The following is a 26951-nucleotide window of genomic DNA, read 5'->3' on the forward strand; positions in this document are numbered from 1 at the left end:
CCCATGAGCCATGGTCCTGCATTTCCAAATTCCTGGCCTTTGAAAAGCTGCCATTTCAGCTGGTGGAAATGGACAGTTTAAAAAAAACTGAAGGCAGTGACTGTTATGCAGTACATTGTTCCCAGCTGCCACTACTTTTCCATGCGGGCCATCTCTGCCCTTCACACACATGTTGCGGATCAAATCAGATGTGCACTGCGCAACACCATCAGTGGCAAGGTCCACATAACCACCAATGCGTAGACCAGTAAGCATGGCCAGGGACATTATATCTCCTTTACTGCCCACTGGGTAAATGTAGTGGTGGCTGTGCCTAAGGCAAAAGGCGTTCTGACCCTTGTTCTACCACCTCTGAGGATTGATGGACATTTCTCTGTCCAAGTTGTCTCCACCGCCTACACTTATGGTCACAGTAAGACCTGCATCATCAATTTCAGCACAGCCAGGGAGAAATGACAGCAGGTTGTTATGAAACTCATCTGTTTGGGGAACGAATCCAACACTGTGGAGGAACTGTAGATGGGGATCAAACAGCAGACAGATAAGTAGTTGGTGCTGCTGAACCTCAAGCCTGGCCTGGTGGTGTGCGATAACGGGCAAAAACATCTCTGGACATAGCTGGTTTGATGCACATCACTTGCCTGGCACATGTGAATTTGGTGGTGCAGAGCATCCTTATAATAATAATAATTTTTATTTACAGTATATAGCGCCAACATATTCCGAAGCACTTTACAATTAAATAGGGACATGTACAGACAATATAAACAATACAATCAATCACATTTCAACAGTTACATGAGGAGTGACAGCAAGCTTACAATCTATATGGAAATGGGAGGAGACACAATAGGAAGAACATGTTCATCAGCCAGCATCCATCTAAGGGCAGTTACCGCCTGATATTTGGTGCATGGGGATGTGGAGACAGATGAATATGCAGGGGTAGATTAAGATTAATATTTAGGAGGGAACAGGGGAGAGTTAGGTTGGTGAGTTGACGTGGTAGGCTTGTCTAAACAGATGTGTTTTTAAAGCACGTTTGAAGACATGGGGGCTAGATATCAGTCGGATCGTTTGGGGCAGTGCATTCCTGAAAACTGGCGCGGCACGAGAGAAGACTTGGAGCCGAAGGTGTGAGGTTCGGATTAAGGAGGATGTCAGTCTTAGATCAGTTGCAGAACAGAGTGCATGGGAGGGGCGATAGACAGAAATGAGGGATGAGATGTACAGTTGTGTTCAAAATAATTTTTCCTTTCTTGGCCTTGTTTCAGAGAATATAACAAAAAAACTTTTTCTCCATTCATGGTTATTGATTGGGTGAAGCCATTTGTTGTCAAACTACTGTGTTTTCTCTTTTTAAATCTTAATGTCAAACAAAAACATCCAAATGACCCTGATCAAAAGTTCACATACCCCCATTCTTAATAATGTGTATTGCCCCCTCTAACATCAATGACAGCTTGAAGTCTTTTGTGGTAGTTGTGGATGAGATTCTTTAATTTCTCAGATGGTAATGACGCGCCCCTGGGCCTGCTGTGTCGCGCAGCGTCTCGCGCACGGGGGCTTACCCGGAACCGGATCAGATGAGGGATGTAGTCTCCGAGTGGCGGGGACCCGGTACGTGCCCAGGGAGTCAAACTCAGTGTGTGGCAGTCTTGATAGATGTTATTTGAGTGTCGACTACGCCACCCGTTGATTTGCAGCTATGGAGCTGCCGCTGCAGGGCAGACCACTGAGCCTGCGCATCAGCTCCCACAGGCCCTGCCGACAAGGGCGCCGCCTCCTGGTGGTAAGTGATAGCTGGGCGCCTGTGGGTCACAACGCCACCCGGTGCCGGTTCTCGGAGCACCCGGATGGCTCTGTCCTTGAACTGTGCAAAGCCCAGATGGGGATCCTGTAAGGCCATCGCCCGCAACTGGGTTCGGTGGGCATTACAATATAGTCCCTCTATAAATTGTTCGGTCAACAGCCTGTCCTCGTTTCCCACTCCATCAGGGTCGGTCTGCTTAATGGCCCTCAGGGCCTCTTGTAGGTTTAGGGCATAGTCCCTTATACTCTCATGCGCTCGCTGCTTGCACCCGTAGAATCTAAGCTTAATCTCGGCTGAGGTGCGGGTATCAAAGGTATCCTTCAGCCGGGTTAGTATCCCTGCGACAGTCTTCCTCCCAAGTGGCCAGGATTTTACTTCCCTTTTGGCTGCCCCGGTTAGTTGGGCCACCAGGATGCTCACTTTTTGCTCTTCTGTGAGGGGGTACACCTGGAAGAGGCTATCCAGCTTTTCTCTAAAGTCATGCAGGGTATGTGACTCCCCTGAGTACTGGTGTAGCCAAGCTGCTCCCGGGATATAGGGCATGGTGAAGGGCATAACTGCAGCAGCGGTGGCGCTAGCGGGGGTTGAGGCAGTGAAGCTTTCCTCCGTATCCGACATCTTCCTCCCCCCTAGTGGACCGTGGCCTACCTTGCGATGATCCTGTTCCGTAGGCCGCGGCTCCGCAGTAGATCGTCAGGGTTGAGGACCTTCCGTCGCGCTCCGGTGACGTCGGCGTCTGCTGGGCTCCTTCCAGGACCTTACGCAACGTCCGGACGTGAGGCGGGGCTTCAGTTCTCGCGCGCTTTCGGAGTCCACGCCCCTCTTGTTCCCGCGCGGCGTTCTCAAGATGGCGTCCAATGGCGGGAAAACTCCACGGATGGCGGGAAGAAGGCCGAAGATGGCGCCGGATGGCGGGAAAACTTCGCGGATGGCGGGAAGAAGGCAGAAGATGGCACCGGATGGCGGGAAACCTCACCACTGGTAAGTTTGAACAGTCTTTGCTTTTCAGGCACGCAGTACCCGGTGGTTGCGGGCACGAAATCCTGCCGACTACGCCAATCTTGACGCGCCCCTGGGCCTGCTGTGTCGTGCAGCGTCTCGCGCACGGGGGCTTACCCGGAACCGGATCAGATGAGGGATGTAGTCTCCGAGTGGCGGGGACCCGGTCCGTGCCCAGGGAGTCAAACTCAGTGTGTGGCAGTCTTGATAGATGTTATTTGAGTGTCGACTACGCCACCCGTTGATTTGCATCTATGGAGCTGCCGCTGCAGGGCAGACCGCTGAGGCCGGTGTAGAATTGTGCAGCGTGATAGTATAACCCCCAACGGGAGGGGTATGGCCTCAGGGCAGCCGACGTGGAAGATGAGGGTAGCAGGAACCACTCAGAGACGGTGCGGTGTAATTCAGGGTCTTTACTGGTAACAACGATAGACCCTCCCGGAGTACTTGCTAGCGAACGGGGCCTGGTCAGTCCTTGAGCAGATGGGATCTCCCCTGGCCAGGCGGAGTTGTATGCCTCCCAAACTGACTGTACTCTTCTGGCTACCTTGCTAGAAGCGGATATAAGTAGCCCACGTCCCTGAGTGTACCGTGTGGTGCTCACCCGTATGGCCGGTGACTCGGGGCCTTCTAATGGCTTCCGCTCCACGATGGCGGTGCTGGTCCCACGCGTGTGACCGTGCCTTCGGGTTTCTGGGCCTGAGGACCTGAAATCCCCTGCCGGTCGGCTTCTGCTGCTGGGTAAGAATTAGTCCCCACAGCCTCGGACGCCGGGTCCGGTAAGAAAGCTTCTCAGTCAGGGCGAGCTCTGCAGCTGCCAGCCCCTGACTCGTAGTAGTATTGCTCCCACTGAGCTTCTGCTGTTTCTTCCTATGACTGTTTCTCGTCTCTACTCTCCTTGACTTCTAACCCTGCCTCAGCCCCGGGTTTATATAGGGGAAGTTCTTCCCCTCCCAAGACTGGGCAGGAGGTGTGGCATGCACAGGATCCCTGACCAAAGGACCTCCCACCTGCTCTCAGACATAACATTACATTACTGTGGAAACCAGACCTCTGGGGTGCCACATTCCCCCCTAGTGAAATTTAGTACTCCGGGACTAAACATATTTTAGAAAAACATAACAAGGTAAAAACAATAATAATACAATAAGAAAAACATATAAAGATGGTTACGGCATGTCCGTAACCGGGTGCAGTCTTTGAAGAAAAGCAAGGTGTCCATTTCACCAAAACAGGGAGACGTAACCAGGTAGGGGTTTGTCCTGCCCCGAGTCCTTAACAGTCTTTAGTCCGTCCTGGGTTACGCTCCAACTAATTGTACAAGGATTCCCGGTAAATCCACCAAGGACTCCTACAAATAACTAGAAACACAAAATTATACACAAGCAACAATACACAGGTAAACATAAATAAAACAATTTATACACTTCAAATCCTCCAACGTGCGGGTATCTGGCCCCTAGTTGCCCTAGTGGACCTACGGAGCTGACTGCCTAGCCCTGAACTACAGGGTGTAGGAGCTGTCAAGGGTAAACTGGGCAGCTGTCTACCGGCTCTTTGGCTCACTAGGGATATGGCAGGCTCACTGCAAGCAGAGGGTTGATCCTCCTGGTCTGCGGGTGTGGGGTCTTCTGCCTCCTGGACCGGCTGTTCTTCCAGCTCTACCTGTTGCTCCGTAGGTGCTTGGGATGCTGGTTGGAGGAAGGTGAGTACGGGTACCACAACTGCACCATTGACTTGAGTCCAAGACCGAGGGAAGTCCCCGAGCACAGTACTAACCATATCTTCCCTTTCCTCTACGGGTCGATGGTCTTCTTGTTCCTCTTCAGGGTTCCTCAGTTGTTCGGGACACTTCTTCAGGTGGTCCCGGGATACAATGGCTGTGGTTTCCCCTCCGTCTTTACTGATGGTACAAACCTTCGGGTTCTCGTGGCTTGAGGGCAGTACGGTGTACGGGTCCTTCTCCCACTGGTCGTCCAACTTGTGGAGCCGTATCTTCCTCTTCAAGACCTGCTCTCCGGGTACCAGGGGAACAGCGGGAGCATACTGGTTGTAAGTTTTCTCTTGTCTTTCCCTAGCCTGACAGAGACTTCGCTCCACGCTCTCCTGTACTCTCCGGTACTGCTGCTGCCTCTCTGTGTCCCAGTCTGCTTCTGGTGAAGTGTCCTCGGGTGTCAGGACTCCCATTTCCAGGTCAACAGGTAACTTACCAGGTCTTGCCCTCATTAGGTAAGCCGGGGTACAGTTGGTGGAACCTACCGGGATGTGGTTGTATAGGTCCACCAGATCGGGCAACTTCTCAGGCCACAGACTGCGTTCTTCCAGGGGCAACGTTTTTAGAAGATCCATTACCACCTGGTTCATTTTCTCACAAAGTCCATTAGTTTGCGGATGGTAGGGTGTCGTCCTTATCTTCCGGCAGCCATACAGATTGCAGAATTCCTGGAAGACCTCCGCTTCAAAGGCAGGTCCCTGGTCCGTCAGCACTTGGTCCGGGTACCCGTGTGGACGGCAGAAGTGCTGCTGGAAGGCTCTAGCTGCTGTTTGAGCCGTTAAGTCCTTGACGGGGACGACAACCTAGAACCGGGAGTAATGATCCACGATGGTTAACGCGTAGACGTAGCCACTTCTGCTTGGGGTCAGTTTTACACGATCCAAGGCTACCAGTTCCAACGGTTGCCGGGTGACGATGGACTGCAGGGGAGTCTTCTGGCTGGCACGGTCCTTCCTTCTCAGGTTGCACGGGCCACAGTCTCTGCACCACTTCTCAATGGTTCCCCTCATGCCTACCCAGTGGAATCGCTCGCGCAGCAGGAACTCCAGCTTCTTCCACCCGAAGTGTCCAGCTCCGTCGTGGTATGCCTCCATCACCATGGCTGCGTCTCTTCATGGCACCACTACTTGCCAGAGTAGTTCATGCGTCCGGGAGTTAACCATTCTGCGGCACAACTTCCCCTTGTAAAGGAACAGTCGACTTTTCTCTGCCCATAGTTGTTTGGCTTCCTCCGGAGCGTCTGGTTCAAGGCAAGCTTCCGGGCGAGTCAGCATCTCCTTCACCAATCGGACGGCAGGGTCGCTGTCTTGCGTTTCCGCCCAGTTGTAGTGAGGTAAGGGGTTCAACGTAGCAGCCTGCTTACTCCTTACCCGGTGGGAATACTGGATAGTCCCATGACGGTGGAACGCAGGGAGTTCAACTTCTTCCAGTCCCTCCGGATCTTCTCCTTCGTCCGGCAGGTTGGGCATCCTGGACAGGGCGTCCGCGTTGGTATTGGAGCGTCCGGCCCGGTATTTGATTGTGAACTCGTAGTTGGACAGAAGGGCCATCCACCTCTGCTCCAGGGCACCGAGTCTTGCCGTGTCCAGGTGTGTCAACGGGTTGTTATCCGTGTACACGGTGAACCGGGAAGAAGCGAGGTAATGCTTAAAGCGCTCGGTGACTGCCCATACTACGGCCAGGAACTCTAGCTTAAATGAGCTGTAATTCTCGGGGTTCCTTTCGGTGGGTCGCAGTTTTCGGCTGGCGTAGGCGATTACTCGTTCCTTCCCCTGCTGGATCTGGGACAGTACGGCTCCTAGCCCGATGTTACTGGCGTCGGTGTAGAGGATAAAGGGCTGGCTATAATCCGGGTACGCCAGGATTTCGTCCCCCGTGAGGGCCATCTTCAGCTGGCGGAAGGACTCTTCTTCCAGCTCCTCCCATTTGAAGGGCGGCTTCTGGTTCTTGGCCTTCCGGGACTGGCCTATCAGGAGGTCCTGCATAGGTGCTGCCTTTTTGGTGAAACCGGGAATAAACCTTCGGTAGTAGCCTACCAACCCGAGGAACTGCCGCACTTCTTTTACGCTGGAGGGGCTTGGCCATTCCTTAATTGCGGTGATCTTATCAGGGTCGGGAGCCACTCCGTCAGCGCTCACCACGTGTCCCAGGTACTGCACTTTTGGTTTCAGGAGGTGACACTTGGAGGGTTTCACCTTTAGGCCGTAACTCGCCAGAGCTTCGAACACTTCCGCCAGGTGTTTCAGGTGGTCCTCATACGTCTTGGAATATACGATGACATCGTCCAGGTACAACAGGACCGTCTCGAAGTTTCTGTGGCCCAGACAACACTCCATTAGTCGTTGGAAGGTTCCTGGGGCGTTGCAGAGTCCGAACGGCATGCAGGTGAACTCGCTAAGTCCCATCGGGGTGGTGAATGCGGTCTTCTCCCGGTCCGCCTCTGCTACAGGAACCTGCCAGTACCCGCTAGTGAGATGCAAGGTAGAGAAGAAGTTAGCAGATCTTAAAGCAGCCAATGACTCCTCTATCCTTGGTAAGGGGTATGCATCCTTGTGTGTAATACGGTTGATTTTCCGGTAATCTACACACATCCTCATGGTGTTGTCTTTTTTTCTGACTAAGACTAGTGGAGCTGCCCAGGGGCTACAGCTATCCCTGATCACCCCAGCCTCCTTCATGTCTCTAAGCATCCCCTTGGCGTGTTGGTAGTGGGCAGGGGGTACGGGTCGATACCTCTCTTTTATAGGAGGATGGTCTCCCGTGGGGATGTGGTGTTCTACCCCCTTGACTCGCCCGAAGTCTAACGGGTGTTTACTGAACACTCTCTCGTACTCTTGAACCACCCGATAGACTCCTTGTTTCTGGTGTGCGGGAGTGGAGTCAGTACCCAGATGTAGTTGCTGACACCAGTCCTCCATGTTTTTCTTAGAGCCGTTACCTTCCTCCGGGTGAGATGGAGGCAAGGGTTCCACAGATTGTATAGAATTTTGGTTAATGGTATATAATTTGGCTAGCGTGGCATACCGGGGCAGGTACACTTCCCTCTCCCCGATATTTATTATGCGAACGGGCACCCTCCCATGGCGTACATCAACCACCCCCCGTGCTGTCAAAATGGTGGGCCTACTGTCTGAGTAAACTGGTTCTACCATTGCCTGGTAATCCCTACCTCTCAGACCAATAGCTGCCCGGCACCAAATCATCATTTCACTTTTTGGGGGCATGGCAATAGGAAAAGGGTCACACATTCTTACGCTACCAATCTCACCGCCGGAGAGTTCCACCTATTGCCGTCGCATCAGTGCCCGGATCTCTTTCTGGAGCACCTGCTTCTTGGCAACCTGCTGTAAAAGGAAAATCACCTCTGCAAGACAATTTTCAATTACATTAGTTCCTAGAGTTATTTTTGGGTGACTCTCATGTTTGTCAATATCTACAATGATCAGTCCCTGTGCTGCCAGTTCGACTCTACCGATTTTGATGGTCACCTCTTTAAATCCGATCTGTGGCACGGGCTGGCCATTGCTGGCGATGATACTCAAGTCGTCGTCAGGGTAGCGGGTAATATCCGAGTCATTCCAGTACTGTTTAAAGAGCACATACGGGATGGTGGTGACCTGTGACCCGGTGTCCAGTAGGGCACTCATGGGAATGCCATCCAGTAGCACAGGCAAGACTGGACGTCCTCCCACATATCTGTCGCGCCAGTTCGATGGGCCTGGTGATCTTTTTCCTGGGGGTTGGCCCTCTACCCCAGGTTGTGCCCGTTTAAAGAACAGTACCTTGCCATATGTCCGGGTTGATTGCAGCGGCGGCAGATGGGTCGTCCGTCCTCGCTGTATCGGTCACTGGGTCTTCCTCTGGCCGGTGGGGTCCTCCTTGGTCGACGCCACGGGATGTCCTCCGGTCCGGATGCCAGCTGGATCTTCCCTGGGGTGGAAACCTGTAAAGACTGCACAGTTCGGGTTAGCGCAGCAACGCTCTTAGCTAGCTCTTGGACCTGATGGTGTAGGTCTGGAGCCGGGTCATTGTCCAAAGCCTGCGCATCAGCTCCCACAGGCCCTGCCGACAAGGGCGCCACCTCCTGGTGGTAAGTGATAGCTGGGCGCCTGTGGGTCACAACGCCACCCGGTGCCGGTTCTCGGAGCACCCGGATGGCTCTGTCCTTGAACTGATGGGGATCCTGTAAGGCCATCGCCCGCAACTGGGTTCGGTGGGCATTACAATATAGTCCCTCTATAAATTGTTCGGTCAACAGCCTGTCCTCGTTTCCCACTCCATCAGGGTCGGTCTGCTTAATGGCCCTCAGGGCCTCTTGTAGGTTTAGGGCATAGTCCCTTATACTCTCATGCGCTCGCTGCTTGCACCCGTAGAATCTAAGCTTAATCTCGGCTGAGGTGCGGGTATCAAAGGTATCCTTCAGCCGGGTTAGTATCCCTGCGACAGTCTTCCTCCCAAGTGGCCAGGATTTTACTTCCCTTTTGGCTGCCCCGGTTAGTTGGGCCACCAGGATGCTCACTTTTTGCTCTTCTGTGAGGGGGTACACCTGGAAGAGGCTATCCAGCTTTTCTCTAAAGTCATGCAGGGTATGTGACTCCCCTGAGTACTGGGGTAGCCAAGCTGCTCCCGGGATATAGGGCATGGTGAAGGGCATAACTGCAGCAGCGGTGGCGCTAGCGGGGGTTGAGGCAGTGAAGCTTTCCTCCGTATCCGACATCTTCCTCCCCCCTAGTGGACCGTGGCCTACCTTGCGATGATCCTGTTCCGTAGGCCGCGGCTCCGCAGTAGATCGTCAGGGTTGAGGACCTTCCGTCGCGCTCCGGTGACGTCGGCGTCTGCTGGGCTCCTTCCAGGACCTTACGCAACGTCCGGACGTGAGGCGGGGCTTCAGTTCTCGCGCGCTTTCGGAGTCCACGCCCCTCTTGTTCCCGCGCGGCGTCCTCAAGATGGCGTCCAATGGTGGGAAAACTCCACGGATGGCGGGAAGAAGGCCGAAGATGGCGCCGGATGGCGGGAAAACTTCGCGGATGGCGGGAAGAAGGCAGAAGATGGCGCCGGATGGCGGGAAACCTCACCACTGGTAAGTTTGAACAGTATTTGCTTTTCAGGCACGCAGTACCCGGTGGTTGCGGGCACGAAATCCTGCCGACTACGCCAATCTTGACGCGCCCCTGGGCCTGCTGTGTCGCGCAGTGTCTCGCGCACGGGGGCTTACCCGGAACCGGATCAGATGAGGGATGTAGTCTCCGAGTGGCGGGGACCCGGTCCGTGCCCAGGGAGTCAAACTCAGTGTGTGGCAGTCTTGATAGATGTTATTTGAGTGTCGACTACGCCACCCGTTGATTTGCAGCTATGGAGCTGCCGCTGCAGGGCAGACCGCTGAGGCCGGTGTAGAATTGTGCAGCGTGATAGTATAACCCCCAACGGGAGGGGTATGGCCTCAGGGCAGCCGACGTGGAAGATGGGGGTAGCAGGAACCACTCAGAGACGGTGCGGTGTAATTCAGGGTCTTTACTGGTAACAACGATAGACCCTCCCGGAGTACTTGCTAGCGAACGGGGCCTGGTCAGTCCTTGAGCAGATGGGATCTCCCCTGGCCAGGCGGAGTTGTATGCCTCCCAAACTGACTGTACTCTTCTGGCTACCTTGCTAGAAGCGGATATAAGTAGCCCACGTCCCTGAGTGTACCGTGTGGTGCTCACCCGTATGGCCGGTGACTCGGGGCCTTCTAATGGCTTCCGCTCCACGATGGCGGTGCTGGTCCCACGCGTGTGACCGTGCCTTCGGGTTTCTGGGCCTGAGGACCTGAAATCCCCTGCCGGTCGGCTTCTGCTGCTGGGTAAGAGTTAGTCCCCACAGCCTCGGACGCCGGGTCCGGTAAGAAAGCTTCTCAGTCAGGGCGAGCTCTGCAGCTGCCAGCCCCTGACTCGTAGTAGTATTGCTCCCACTGAGCTTCTGCTGTTTCTTCCTATGACTGTTTCTCGTCTCTACTCTCCTTGACTTCTAACCCTGCCTCAGCCCCGGGTTTATATAGGGGAAGTTCTTCCCCTCCCAAGACTGGGCAGGAGGTGTGGCATGCACAGGATCCCTGACCAAAGGACCTCCCACCTGCTCTCAGACATAACATTACATTACTGTGGAAACCAGACCCCTGGGGTGCCACAGTAAAGCTGCCCGTTCTTCTTGGCTAAAAGCCTTCAGTTCCTGTAAATTCCTGGGCTGTCTAACATGAACTGTGCACTTGAGATCTCCCCAGAGTGGCTCAATGATATTGAGGTCAGGAGACTGAGATGGCCACTGCAGAACCTTCACTTTGTTCTACTGTAGCCAATGAGTTTGTTTAGAGGGAGAACGATCAGAAGAGAATTGCAGTAGTCCAGATGAGAGTGAATAAGAGTGACAGTAAGAGTTTTTGCCGTATCAAAGGTAAGAAAAGGTCGGATTCTGGATTCCTTAAAAATTACCCACATATGTCAGATCTGCTGCTGAAAGTATGGGCAGTGTGTGCACCCTTTCGGAGTTTTCACCCTGCTTCTGCTCACCTGTCTGTGCTGCAGCTTCACTTCTGCATTCCCGCTCACCGGCTCATATGCGATGTACGAGCAAGGTGGAATTCCATCTTGCGAATGCTGGAGAGACTGTGAGAGCATCAGCAGGCAATAATGGGTTTCAACTGCAGCACTCCCGGCTGAGTCGCTCTGTGGAACAACACCACTTCACCACCAATGAGTGGGCCTCCATGCGGGACGTGTGTGCCATGTTGCGCTGCTTCGAATACTCCAACAACATGGCCAGCACTGATGGGCCATCATGAGCATTATTATGTCACTCCTATGCCTGCTGCAATAAACACTTTAGGAGATGATGGATGAGGTGGTGGCATGGGAGTAAGAGGAGCAAGAAGAACAGAAACCATTCACACCGTTATCAGACCTGTTACCCAAACATGGCTCGTAGGGTGGGTTCCTGTACCAACAGCAGCCAGTTACACAACTGTCCAGTCAGGGTACAGTTTTGAAGGGGGAGGAGGAACTGTGTTCATAGCAGGGTGGCACAAATCAGCTCACAGACATCACATGAGCATGGCTAAGGGGATACAGAGCCCCCAAAACCATATACCTTCCACCGAGGACAGCTTGTCTTTGCCTCTGGACAGCCTGGCACAAATGAGCCAATACATGCTGCTGTGCCTGTGCAATGACCGCCAAGTTACCCAAATGTTTACCACTGCTGATTACTGGGTGGCCACCCTGCTGAATCCACGCTACAAGAACAACATACCATCATTATTTGTGTCACAAAATGCATGACTACAAGCTAGTAGAGGCACTACTGACAGCATTCCCACCTGACAGCCTGGGCTCACTGGAAGAACAAGGCAAAGGAGGAGGAAGTTGCTAGCGCAGCTCGGGCACCGCCAGCACCTCGAAAAGTAGGGTTAGCATGGCTGAAATGTGGCAAAACTTTCTCAGCATGCCAGAACATCCAGCATCACCATCTGATCTGGTCCGTATTAGCAGGATGCAGCGCTACAACAACATGGTCGAAAAGTACGTGTCCACACATCTCCTCATACTAACTGATGGGTCTGTCCCATTTAAACTCTGGGTGTTCAAGTTGGGTCCAAACCTGAGCTTGCCATTTATGCCTTGGAGGTGCTGGCCTGTCCTACGGCAAGTGTACTGACATAACGTGTCTTTTGCATGGTAACGGGTGTGATAACAGACAGGTACATCTGCCTGTCCACAGCCAACATGAGGAATCTAACATTTATTAAAATTAAACAGCCGTTAATTCCACAGGACTTGTCTATATCTTTTGGCTTACAACTATACCACCCTCACCCAGCCATTGTTCAACTCTATTTGCCATTTTTAAGGCCTTCTCAAATAAAAAAAACAAAAAAAGTGACTACCTCCTCCTCCTGCCTCTTCCATTTACACCGCCATGTCCACCTACATTTCCTCCTTGAATCTTCACCTCCTGGTTCTAGATTGTTCCTTTTTTTTAATTCTATGTTCTTTTAAATCGGCTCCCTAAAATTAAAAATTAAAAAAGTAAAAAGGAAAAAAAACTCAAACACAAAAACATTGTTGGATTACTCCTCCCTTGCCTCTACCACTTACACCGCCACATCCATCTCCTCCTCCATATGGACCGCCGTCGCCTGGTTCAAGATTATTATTTTTTCTTTTTTTTTTATTCTATGTTATATTAAATAATTTTCATATTCGCATTTGTTTGCAGGGCACTTGTCCAACTCTTAATTCCATTTTGCTTCCTTTTGCAGCCCCCTAGCCCTTACTATGACCACTTTGCAGACATTTTAAAACATCAAAGTTCGGATCCCCATTGACTTCTATTGGATTTGGTTTTGGGGTCAAATTCTTGTGCCGAACCAAACTTACTTTAGTTCGGCCGAACCCGAACATTCACGATTCCACTCATCCTTAGTTATAATCTATTATACAATGTTTTGTTTCTTCTCAAACTGATCTAAATGACGTTACTTGAGCTGAGTGACTGTTCACTTGTGAAATTACTTGATTAAAAACATTTTCCAGACTTCAGCTAAATTCCTACTATCACACTGAGACTGCAGATTAATGAATCCTCACAGTGGGCAATATTGTCACTGTCAGGATTCCCCTCCTTTGCCAGATTTGAACGATTACTGGAGTCATGTGCAGACAATCTTCTATTGAGAGAAGCATATAACAATTTAGAGAGAAGCAAACAGGAATTGAGTTCTGAACACAGGAGCTAGATTCTCATCCCATCTAAAATTGAAAATAGCAGATAGCAATCTAGTTGGCACGTTACCACCCACTTGATCTGGCAATAGAGTGAAATCATGCCAGTGTACATGATACATACTAAGATTTGACAATCTTCAGTGACATTGAGTGACCGCAGAAATTTGATGAAGATGAAGTCTGAATAAGCCATTTAATTGAAATCTCTCTTCTTCTAGAAGAATGTTCACAAGGTAGAAAAAGAACGCTAGAGACACTTCTTCCCAGAGTTCACTCAATATTTTAAAAAGAACCTGCCATCACGATTTTGCATACTAAAATAAAGGCATGTCTATAATGTTGCTGTTATACAGATGAAATAGATACCTTTAGTGAAGAAATGTGCTCGGTGGGTTTTCTTAAATCAGCATTTGAAGTTTGGGTGTATAAAGCATTTGGTACATAGTGGCGGGACTGTGGGTAGGGTCTTTGGATCCTGCCCCAGCGCTTGCCTCTGGTGTCAGTATCTGACTCCTGATAGAAAGTTTGTGCCAGCTAAACCCCCACTGTGGGAGGGGCTTGAGCAGATTGATCTCCCAGTGGTCCTCAATAAAATAGTTCCACCCGCTGCGGGGACCGATATGACTCAACTTTCAAACAAGAGGCAGATATAGACTCCAAAGGCAGACGGATTGGTCTGAGCAGGAGATGGAGACCCTACCCACAGTCCCCCTCCAATGCTTCTAAAGCTTATTACACCCAAACTTCAAATGCTGATTAAAGAATAACCACCATGCGGATTTCTTCACAGTGATTTTGAGATTGTTTTTTCATGACATGTTGTGCTTCATGTTAGTGGTAAATTTTGGCTGCTATGATTTGCGTTTATTTATGAAAATATCAAATTTTGCAAATTTGAAAATGTTACAATTTTCATATTTTGAATTTTTATGTCCGTAAACTAGATAATTATACCACACAAAATAGTTAATAAATAACAATTACCATATGTCTACTTTACATCATAATAATTTTTGAAACGTAATTTTTTTGTTAAGACGTTAGAAGGGTTAAAAGTTTATCAGTAATTTTCTCATTTTTACCAAATTTTGTGGCAAATTCAAATTTCAAAAGATTCACTCATCTTTAGCTGATTAAAAGAATAAAATTGGCCTCGGTGGAACACTTTTGTGTATGGAAATGTTAATTATTATCAGAATTGTATTACATTAAATTGTGTTTTTATATCCATAGAATAGAATAAGTTGGGTATAATATAAGTCAGTACACACTGCTGTAGTTTGGTTATGGATTCAGAAGACTGAGCAACTTTTTAAAATCATAACTATCATTTCTTCACAGGACATAACAGGAAATCCAACTATTGAAATTGTGAAGGAGGAACATTTTGAAGATTTGCCAGAAGTGGTAAGTACCGGACCAATGACCTTTGTTGTATCAAACAATGGAAAAATTAAACATAACTGTTACTGGCTTAAAATATAGTCAGGTATGGTATATCAACAAAAAAAATATTTACATCGAGCTCAGAAAGATGTTAAAAATGGTCACACTGCTATATCTGTGGGAAAATCTACAAGACAAAGTCACATCAAATCATGCAGATTTCATTGCTCGCTTGGTAAGGATTTGTTTACTGACAATTTTCTTGTGGAATCTGATAGGGAAAAAATCACTCTATACAACAGATCATATCCCTGATTCATCAAAGCTTTTACGACAGAATTCTGGGGTAAAAAGCTTTGAAAAGTTGCAATTTTTCTATGCAATGTGGCAATTATTTGGACTTACCCCTGATGAAGGAACTCAACACCCCTCCCCTCTTAAAGAGGTTTCCCACAAATAAGGTACATTTAAATTAATAGATCTTGGAATAATAATTTCCACAATTGGATGTGTTTAAAAAAATGGAAGAAAAAGAGTATACAGACAGGACACAAGGGATCACAGCTGACTCTTTTTGTGAGACAAAACATTTCACTGCCTGTTTTTAAACAATGTTTTTCCTGAAATAAAAAATCAGCAGTGATCCCCTGCTTTTGCTTCCTCCCCTGCCCAGGAGATGTGGTATGATCAGATCATGTTCCTGCACTGTCAGACACAGCCATTACACAGTACACAGCAGGGGCTCATTTATAAGGTTATCTCAGCACAGCAACAATTTTTTTTTAATTATTGTGGAACTTATTTTTATTCCAAGATCTATTGATTAAAATTTTGATTAAGATTAAGTTTGTTGGTGGGGAAAACCCCTTTAACCCCTTTACAACCCAAGGTGGTTTGCACATTAATGACCAGGCCAATTTTTACAATTCTGACCACTGTCACTTTATGAGGTAATTACTCTGGAACACTTCAGCGGATCCCCCTGATTCTGAGATAGTTTTTTCGTGACATATTGTACTTCTTTATTGTGGTAAAATTTATTCAATATCACTTGCGTTTATTTGTGAAGAAAACAGAAATTTGGTGAAAATTTAGAAAATTTTCAATTTTTAAACTTTGAATTTTCATGCCCTTAAATCAGAGAGATATGTCGCACAAAATAGTTAATACATTACATTTCCCACATGTCTACTTTACATCAGCACAATTTTGGAACCAAAATTTTTTTTTTAGGGTGCTATAAGGGTTAAAAGTTGACCAGCGATTTCTAATTTTTCCAACAAGATTTACAAAATCTATTTTTTTAGGGACCACATCACATTTGAAGTCACTTTGAGGGGTCTTTATGACAGAAAATACCCAAAAGTGACACAATTCTAAAAACTGCACCCCTCAAGGTGCTCAAAACCACATTCAAGAACTTTATTAACCCTTCAGGTGCTTCACAGGAATTTTTGGAATGTGGAAGTAAAAAATCAACATTTAACTTTTTTCACAAAAATGTTACAATTTTTTTTATTTTTCCAGGGGTAACAGGAAAAAATGGACCCCAAAATTTGTTGTGCAATTTCCCCTGAGCACGCAGATACCCCATATGTGGGGAAAAAATACTGTTTCGGCGCACGGCAGGGTTCGGAAGGGAAGGAGCACCATTTGACTTTTTGAATGTAAAATTTGCTTGAATAATTAGCGGACACCATGTTGCATTTGGAGAGCCCCTGATGTGCCTAAACAGTGGAAACTCCCCACAAGTGACACCATCTTGGAAACTCGACCCCTCTGGGAACTTATTTAGATGTGTGGTGAGCACCATGAACCCCCAGGTGCTTCACAAAAGTTTAGAACATTGAACCATAAAAATAATATTTTCACATGTTTCCCACAAAAATGTTTTTCAGCCCCCAATTTTGCATTTTCATAAGGGTAACAGGAGAAATTGCACCATTCAGTTTGTTGTGCAATTTCTCCTGAGTAAGCAGATACCCCATATGTGAGGGAAAACCACTGTTTAAGCGCACGGCAGGGTTCAGAAAGGAAGGAGCGCCATTTGACTTTTTGATTGTAAAATTTTGCTTGAATAATTAGCGGACGCCATGTTGCGTTTGGGGAGCCCCTGATGTGCCTAAACAGTGGAAACCCCCCACAAGTGACACCATCTTGGAAACTCGACCCCAAAGGGAACTTATCTAGATGTGTGGTGAGCACCCTGAACCCCCAAGTGTTTTACAGAAGTTTATAATATGGAGCCATGAAAATAAAAAAATCTAACTTTTTCCACAAAAATTATGTTTTAGCCCCAATTTCTTTATTTTCACAAGGGTAAGAGGAGAAAATAGACCGCAAAAACTTTTGTGCAATTTCTCCTCAGTACGCCAATACCCCATATGTGGGGAAAATACAGTGTTTGGGCGCATGGCAGAGTTCAGAAGGGAAGGAGCACTGTGTGACTTTTTGAACGCAAAATTGGCTGGAATCGAGGGCGGACAACATGTCGCGTTTGGAGAGCCCCTGATGTGCCTAAATACTGGAAACCCCTGACAAGTGACCCCATTTTGGAAAATACACCTCTCATGGATTTTATCAAGGGGTATAGTGAACATTTTGAACCCAGAGGTACCACACAGAATTTGATAACATTAGGTCATCATATTGAATAAGTTGTCATTAGTCTTGAGCGCAAGTGCTCACTATGTATCGTGGGTGCTCGAGTGACATGCTCGAGTCCCTGCCCACAAGTTTCACAGTTATTAGACGCCCAAAAAAAAACATGCGGGGATCGCTCGTGGATGGCAGGCAATCCCCGCGAAGTTTCTTTGGCCACGAAGCATATGGAGCGGAAACTCGAGCATGTCACTCGAGCACCCGCAATACTCAGTGCATTCCCGAGCACCCAATGGAAACTCAAGTAGCGAGCACTTGCGCTCAACACTAGTCGCCATATCGTCATCTTTTTTTTTTCTTACTTTTGAAAAAAATCCCAACCTAACTTTAGCCCAACCCTAACCCTAACCCCAACCCTAACCCTAGCCCAACCCTAACCATAACCCTAGTCCAACCCTAACCCTAACTCAAGATTTTATTTTTTACGCCGTTCCTCATGCGGTATAAGTGATTAGACGACTTTATTCTTGGGGTCGGTGCGATTACAGCGATACCAGAATCATATCGGGTTTTTATGATTGACAGCTGTCACACACTAAAAGACGAAATTTTTTGTAAAATCTAGTTTTTGCATTGCCATATTTTGAGAGCAATAATTTTTCCATATTTTGGCCGACAGAGTCATGTGATGGCTTGTTTTTTGTGGGATGAGTTGACGTTTTTATTGGTGCCATTTTCAGGCACGTGACACTTTTTGATCGCTTTCTATTCCGATTTTTGGGAGGCAGAATATACAAAAACCAACAACTCAAGAATTGCTTTTTTTTTTTTTATGCTGTTCCGCGTGTGGTAAAATTTATAAGGTAGCTTTATTTTTCAGGTCAGTACGTTTACAGCGGTACCACATTTATATAGTTTTTCTATGTTTTGGCGCTTTTACACAATAAAAGCTATTTTATAGAAAAAAATATTTTTTTGCATCGCTTTATTCTGAGAGCTATAACTTTTTTATTTTTTGGCTGATGGAGCTGTATGGTGGCTTGCTTTTTGCGGGACAAGATGATGTTTTCAGCGGTACCATTATATTCGTCTTTTTGATCGCGTGTTATTCCATTTTTTGTTTGGCTGTATGATGATAAAGCATTGTTTTTTGCTTCGTTTTTTTTTGTTTTTTTTTTACCGTGTTCACTAAAGGGGTAAACTAGTGGTACAGTTTTATAGGTCAGGTCGTTATGGACGCGGCGATACCAAATATGTGTACTTTTATTGTTTGTTTGTTTTTCATAATAATATTTATTGATGGGTACATTAAATTTTTATTTTTAGTGCATTATTTTTTTTATTTTCTTTTAATATTTTTACAATTTTTTTTTTCACTTTCTGACACTGTTTTTACTTTTACTCTTTATCCCACTATGGGACTTTCACTTATTTTATTCTGATCGCCTGTATAGCATAGGGATGGAGCACCCACTTGATCTGGCAATAGAGTGAAATCATGCCAGTGTACATGATACATGATACATACTAAGATTTGACAATTTTCAGTGACATTGAGTGACCGCAGAAATTTGATGAAGATGAAGTCTGAATAAGCCATTTAATTGAAATCTCTCCTCTTCTAGAAGAATGTTCACAAGGTAGAAAAAGAACGCTAGAGACACTTCTTCCCAGAGTTCACTCAATATTTTAATAAGAACCTGCCATCACGATTTTGCATACTAAAATAAAGGCATGTCTATAATGTTGCTGTTATACAGATGAAATGGATACCTTTAGTAAAGAAATGTGCTCGGTGGGTTTTCTTAAATTAGCATTTGAAGTTTGGGTGTATAAAGCATTTGGTACATAGTGGCGGGACTGTGGGTAGGGTCTTTGGATCCTGCCCCAGCGCTTGCCTCTGGTGTCAGTATCTGACTCCTGATAGAAAGTTTGTGCCAGCTAAACCCCCACTGTGGGAGGGGCTTGAGCAGATTGATCTCCCAGTGGTCCTCAATAAAATAGTTCCACCCGCTGCGGGGACCGATATGACTCAACTTTCAAACAAGAGGCAGATATAGACTCCAAAGGCAGACGGATTGGTCTGAGCAGGAGATGGAGACCCTACCCACAGTCCCCCTCCAATGCTTCTAAAGCTTATTACACCCAAACTTCAAATGCTGATTAAAGAATAACCACCATGCGGATTTCTTCACAGTGATTTTGAGATTGTTTTTTCATGACATGTTGTGCTTCATGTTAGTGGTAAATTTTGGCTGATATGATTTGCGTTTATTTATGAAAATATCTAATTTTTACAAATTTTTTTTTTCACTTTCATTTTTTTTTTACTTTTATTCTTTATCCCACTATGGGACTTTCACTTATTTTATTCTGATCGCCTGTATAGCATAGGGATGGAGCCAGGAGCGGTGCGGGACCGCTCCCAGCACATAGCACTGGGTGTCAGCAGTGACAATTAGCTGACACCCGGCGGAGATCGCGCCCGCACAGCCCACCGTCGCGATCGCAAAGACGTACTAATACGTATTAGGCTATTAAAGCCCAGTGCGCAGATACATATTAATTCGTCTTGGGCTTTAAAGGGGTTAATAAACATTGCAACAAAAAGAAAACATTGGGAGCTGATCATCTTCTTTCTTCAAGACTGGCACAGAACCCCCTCAGCACCATAGATTTAAGGATACATTCTTCCCGCCGATTTCCACTGGCCCAATCAAAGAGCTGATGAAAAAAAATCATCTGCCCTGCTACCAACAACTAAATATAGAACCTGCTGGTGCCAGTGCACAGCTGACCCATCTGAACCGCCAATCAGATGGGGACCTAAAATCTGCCCGGACACCACTACAATCATGTAATCACCTCAGCTTGAAATTATCTCAGGTAAAACTGAATGTAAAGAAGCAGAGAAAGAACAAAGTGGAGTGGGAGTAGGAGAACAAACAATATAACAAGGGCCAACAGACCTCAAATAAACTATATGGGGCTGGGATATCATGTGCCCCCTGGGCTAAACGGCAAGGGTGGCCTTTTCAGGACATTTAAGCTAAAAGTAAGCAATCACGTGTTATTCTAGGTGATTAACACAATCATGATTTACCAGAAAAACACATCTGTGTAATAGTCTGAATACGCGTGTAGTCTTTAACACAGCAGCAGCCATCTCTGATGTGTGAAAAGCAGGTTCATATAGTTACAGTGAAGGTTTGATAAAACTAATGGGATAGTTTATTGTATTGGACAATAATTTCAGAAATGGAGCTCTTAATTCTTAGTTATAAGGAAATATGTTGTTAAATAGAATAGAAAATATACATTTCTATTTAGTTGTGGTAATTCTGGGAGAGGTTTGCCACAATTTTGAGGTAATACCTCACAGCTAGTGTTGAGCGATACCTTCCGATATCAGGAAATATCGTATCGGATTGGATCGGGCCGATACCCAAAAAGTATCGGATATCGCCGATTCCGATACCGGAAACCAATGCAAGTCAATGGGACACAAATATCGGAATGAAAATAAACCCTTTCTTTCCTTGTAGGTTAATTCTACATGAAGTAAAACAACTAAGAATAATGTAGAATGACATGAAAAGCCGGCAATTCATCAGCTGCATACACCGGTACCCGACAATTTACAACAGAAAGAATAGAGCTTCACACATAGATTAGATAGATAGAAACATGTCAGTCACATATATATGAAGTACAGTGACAGTGTTGCTTACTGTACTTGTCATTTAGTGTAAAGGATTTATTAAAAAAAATATTAGTGTTTTCGTGCACCGTCTCTTTAAAAAAGCCGGCCGGCAATTCAGCAGCGGTACCCGACAATTTATAACAGACAGAATAGAGCTTCACACATAGATTAGATAGATAGAAACATGTCAGTCACATATATAAGAAGTACAGTGACAGTGTTGCTTACAGAACTTGTCATTTAGTGTAAAGGATTTATTAAAAAAAATATTAGTGTTTTCGTGCACCGTCTCTTTAAAAAAGCCGGCCGGCAATTCAGCAGCGGTACCCGACAATTTATAACAGACAGAATAGAGCTTCACACATAGATTAGATAGATAGAAACATGTCAGTCACATATATAAGAAGTACAGTGACAGTGTTGCTTACAGAACTTGTCATTTAGTGTAAAGGATTTATTAAAAAAAATATTAGTGTTTTCGTGCACCGTCTCTTTAAAAAAGCCGGCCGGCAATTCAGCAGCGGTACCCGACAATTTATAACAGAAAGAATAGAGCTTCACACATAGATTAGATAGATAGAAACATGTCAGTCACATATATATGAAGTACAGTGACAGTGTTGCTTACTGTACTTGTCATTTAGTGTAAAGGATTTATTTAAAAAAATAATAGTGTTTTCATGCACCGTCTCTTTAAGAAAGCCGGCCGGCAATTCAGCATCTGTACCCGACAATTTATAACAGACAGAATAGAGCTTCACACATAGATTAGATAGATAGAAACATGTCAGTCACATATATATGAAGTACAGTGACAGTGTTGCTTACTGTACTTGTCATTTAGTGTAAAGGATTTATTTAAAAAAATAATAGTGTTTTCATGCACCGTCTCTTTAAGAAAGCCGGCCGGCAATTCAGCATCTGTACCCGACAATTTAGAATAGAAGGAATAGAGAATCACACATAGATTAGATAGATAGAAACATGTCAGTCACATATATATGAAGTACAGTGACAGTGTTGATTACTGTACTTGTCATTTAGTGTTAAAATAAAGGATTTATTTAAAAAAAAATTGGCGTGGGGTTCCCCTTAATTTTAGGCTCTAGCGGAGGTTAAGCAGACAGCTGGGGCAAATGTTTGAAGCCTGGGAAGGGGGTAATACCCACGGAGCTTCCCAGGCTACTAATATCAGCCCCCAGCTGAATACCTAGCCTTTACTAGCTATTAAAATGGGGGAACCCCCCCAAAAAAATAACGTGGGGTCCCCCCTAATTTAATAGCTAGCACAGGCTAGGCAGACAGCTGGGGGCTGATATTAATAGCCCAGGAAGGGTGCCATGAATATTGGCCCCCTCCCAGGCTAGAAACACCAGCCGTCAGCCGCCCCAGAAATGGCGCATCCATAGGATGCGCCAATTCTGGCACTTAGCCTCGCTCTTCCACGCTGCCCTAGTGCGGTGGCAGGGGGTAATAGGGCTGGGGTTGATGTCAGCTTATAATGCCAGCTGACATCAAGCCCAGGTTAGTAATGGAGAGGCGTCTATAAGACACCCCCATTACTAACCCCATAGTCAAAGTTAAAAGAAAACACAAACACCCAGAGTAAAGTCCTTTAATTGAAATAAAGACACAATTCTTTATTGTTCTAAATTAAACCATACTTACCATCACGCCCATTCCAGCTGAAGCCAACGATCTCCTGCAATAAAAGAAAAATAATAAAGCAACCTCATCCTTACCTTTCGATGGTTCCCAGGACAGCTCCAGCTCTGCTACATCGAGATGACAGGCTGGACCGCAGCAGAAAGCTGCCATCCAGCCTGTCATCCCGCAGACACTGAGAAGCGCAGGCATGCTTGCGCTCCTCAGTGTCTCTCTGTGACGTCATCCAGATGAGCCGAGTTCATGTCCAATGAACTCAGCTCACCTCATGCACGTCACTGACAGCGTGGGAAAATTCTCCTGCACTCAGCGCTTCAGCGTGAGAATTCTCCCACGCTGTCAGTGACATACATGAGGTGAGGTCATGTCCAATGAACTCAGCTCACCTCATGCACGTCACTGACAGCGTGGGAAAATTCTCACGCTGAAGTGCTGAGTGCAGGAGAATTTTCCCACGCTGTCAGTGACGTACATGAGGTGAGCTGAGTTCATTGGACATGACCTCGGCTCATCTGGATGCCGTCACAGCCAGACACTGAGGAGTGGAAGTATGCCTGCGCTTCTCAGTGTCTGCGGGATGACAGGATGGATGGCAGCGTTCTGCTGCGGTCCAGCCTGTCATCTCGATGTAGCAGAGCTGAAGCTGTCGTGGGAGCCATGGAAAGGTAAGGATGATGTTGCTTTATTATTTTACTTTTATTGCAGGAGATCGTTGGCTTCAGCTGGAATGGGCGTGGTGGTAAGTATGGTTTAATTTAGAACAATAAAGAATTGTGTGTTTATTTCAATTAAAGGACTTTTTTCTGGGTGTTGTGTTTTTTTAAATACTTTACTAGAAATTCATGGTGGTCATGTCTAATATTGGCGTGACCCCATGAATTTTGGGCTTAGGGCCAGCTGATAATGCCAAGCTGGCCTTAACCCCTTTATTACCCAGTGAGCCACCGCACCAGGGCCCTGGATGAGTTGGGTACAGCGCCAGAAGATGGCGCTTCTATGAACGCGCCATTTTCTGGGGCGGCTGCGGACTGCAATTTGCAGCGGGGGTGGCCCAGAAAGCTTGGGTCTCCCTGCGCTGCGGATTCCAGCCCCCAGCTGCCTAGTTGTATCTGGCTGGGCACAAAAATAGGGCGAAGCCCCACGCATTTTTTTTTTAAATTATTTCATGAAATTCATGGAATAATTAAGAAAAAAAGGGCTTCCCTATATTGTTGTGTCCAACCAGGTACAAATAGGCAGCTGGTGGTTGGGGGCAGCCCATTCCTGCCTGCTGTACCTGGCTGGACACAAATATAGTGCGAAGCCCCACGTCAATTTTTTTTTAATTATTTCATGAAATAATTTTTTTAAAAAAGGGCTTCCCTATATTGTTGTGTCCGGCCAGGTACAAATAGGCAGCTGGTGGTTGGGGGCAGCCTGTTCCTGCCTGCTGTACCTGGCTGGACACAAATATAGGGCGAAGCCCCACGTCAATTTTTTTTAAAATAAATCCTTTATTTTAACACTAAATGACATTTGAGGAGTTAATAAAGATGCAGTCCCTAAATTATTATTTATTTTTTAATTAATTTTTCCCAAAACTTTTGACGTGGGCTTCGCCATATTTTTGTATGCCAGCCAGGTACAGCATCCAGCTTCTATGAACGCGCCATTTTCCGGGGTGGCTGCGGACTGCAATTTTCAGCGGGGGGAGGGGGGGGCAGAAAGCTTGGGCCTCCCTGCGCTGCAGATTCCATTCCCCAGCTGCCTAGTTGTACCTGGCTGGACACAAAAATAGGGAGAAGCTTCACGTATTTTTTTTTTTTAATTATTTCATGAAATTCATGAAATAATTAAGAAAAAAAGGGCTTCCCTATATTGTTGTGTCCAACCAGGTACAAATAGGCAGCTGGTGGTTGGGGGCAGCCCGTTCCTGCCTGCTGTACCTGGCTGGACACAAATATAGTGCGAAGCCCCACGTCAATTTTTTTTAAATCATTTCAGGAAATTCATGAAATAATTAAAAAAAAATTATGTGGGGCTTCGCCCTATATTTGTGTCCAGTCAGGTACAGCAGGCAGGAACGGGCTGCCCCCAACCACCAGCTGCCTATTTGTACCTAGCCGGACACAACAATATAGGGAAGCCCTTTTTTTCTTAATTATTCCATGAATTTCATGAATTAAAAAAAAAAAAACGTGGAGCTTCGCCCTATTTTTGTGTCCAGCCAGGCACAACTAGGCAGCTGGGGGCTGGAATCTGCAGCGAGGGAGGCCCAAGCTTTCTGGGCCCCACCCGCTGCAAATTGCAGTCCGCAGCCGCCCCGGAAAATGGCGCGTTCATAGAAGCGCCATCTTCTGGCGCTGTACCCAACTCATCCAGGGCCCTGGTGCGGTGGCTCACTGGGTAATAAACGGGTTAAGGCCAGCTTGGCATTATCAGCTGGCCCTAAGCCCGAAATTCATGGGGTCACGCCAATATTAGACATGACCACCATGAATTTCTAGTAAAGTATTTAAAAAAAACACAAACACCCAGAAAAAAGTCCTTTAATTGAAATAAACACACAATTCTTTATTGTTCTAAATTAAACCATACTTACCATCACGCCCATTCCAGCTGAAGCCAACGATCTCCTGCAATAAAAGAAAAATAATAAAGCAACCTCATCCTTACCTTTCCATGGCTCCCACGACGGCTCCAGCTCTGCTACATCGAGATGACAGGCTGGACCGCAGCAGAACGCTGCCATCCAGCCTGTCATCCCGCAGACACTGAGAAGCGCAGGCATACTTCCACTCCTCAGTGTCTGGCTGTGACGGCATCCAGATGAGCCGACAATGAACTCGGCTCACCTCATGTACGTCACTGACAGCGTGGGAGAATTCTCCTGCACTCAGCGCTTCAGCGTGAGAATTTTCCCACGCTGTCAGTGACGTGCATGAGGTGAGGTCATGTCCAATGAACTCGGCGCACTTCATGCACGTCACTGACAGCGTGGGAGAATTCTCACGCTGAAGCGCTGAGTGCAGGAGAATTTTCCCACGCTGTCAGTGACGTGCATGAGGTGAGCTGAGTTCATTGGACATGACCTCGGCTCATCTGGATGACGTCACAGAGAGACACTGAGGAGCGCAAGCATGCCTGCGCTTCTCAGTGTCCGCGGGATGACAGGCTGGATGGCAGCGTTCTGCTGCGGTCCAGCCTGTCATCTCGATGTAGCAGAGCTGAAGCTGTCCTGGGAACCATGGAAAGGTAAGGATGAGGTTGCTTTATTATTTTACTTTTATTGCAGGAGATCGTTGGCTTCAGCTGGAATGGGCGTGGCGGTAAGTATGGTTTAATTTAGAACAATAAAGAATTGTGTCTTTATTTCAATTAAAGGACTTTTTTCTGGGTGTTTGTGTTTTTTTTAAATACTTTACTAGAAATTCATGGCGGTCATGTCTAATATTGGCGTGACCCCATGAATTTCGGGCTTAGGGCCAGCTGATAATGCCAAGCTGGCCTTAACCCCTTTATTACCCAGTGAGCCACCGCACCAGGGCCCTGGATGAGTTGGGTACAGCGCCAGAAGATGGCGCTTCTATGAACGCGCCATTTTCCGGGGCGGCTGCGGACTGCAATTTGCAGCGGGTGGGGCCCAGAAAGCTTGGGTCTCCCTGCGCTGCGGATTCCAGCCCTCAGCTGCCTAGTTGTACCTGGCTGGACACAAAAATAGGGCGAAGCGCCACACATTTTTTTTTTTAATTATTTCATGAAATTCATGGAATAATTAAGAAAAAAGGGCTTCCCTATATTGTTGTGTCCGGCTAGGTACAAATAGGCAGCTGGTGGTTGGGGGCAGCCCGTTCCTGCCTGCTGTACCTGGCTGGACACAAATATAGGGCGAAGCCCCACATAATTTTTTTTTAATTATTTCATGAATTTCCTGAAATAATTAAAAAAAAATTGACGTGGGGCTTCACACTATATTTGTGTCCAGCCAGGTACAGCAGGCAGGAACGGGCTGCCCCCAACCACCAGTTGCCTATTTGTACCTAGCCGGACACAACAATATAGGGAAGCCCTTTTTTTCTTAATTATTCCATGAATTTCATGAAATAATTAAAAAAAAAAAAACGTTGAGCTTCTCCCTATTTTTGTGTCCAGCCAGGTACAACTAGGCAGCTGGGGGATGGAATCTGCAGCGCAGGGAGGCCCAAGCTTTCTGCCCCCCACCCCCCCCCGCTGAAAATTGCAGTCCGCGGCCGCCCCGGAAAATGGCGCGTTCAT

At 46.9% G+C, this 26951-nt stretch overlaps 1 protein-coding gene across 4 annotated transcripts in view; it reads left to right on the forward strand.

The window, feature by feature from the left end:
- LOC141161763 (uncharacterized) overlaps positions 1-26951 on the forward strand; it is a 647860-nt gene that overhangs the window by 319739 nt on the left and 301170 nt on the right. For all 4 annotated transcript variants that reach the window (XM_073647070.1, XM_073647060.1, XM_073647089.1 and 1 more), the window contains one exon: positions 14684-14749. In XM_073647070.1, the coding sequence (XP_073503171.1) occupies positions 14684-14749 (66 nt within the window). The remainder of the gene's footprint in view (positions 1-14683; positions 14750-26951) is intronic.

The sequence above is a fragment of the Phyllobates terribilis genome, unplaced genomic scaffold (assembly GCF_046119375.1).
Source record: "Phyllobates terribilis strain yellow unplaced genomic scaffold, ASM4611937v1 Scaffold_1__5_contigs__length_1240528914, whole genome shotgun sequence".
Lineage (NCBI taxonomy): Eukaryota > Metazoa > Chordata > Amphibia > Anura > Dendrobatidae > Phyllobates > Phyllobates terribilis.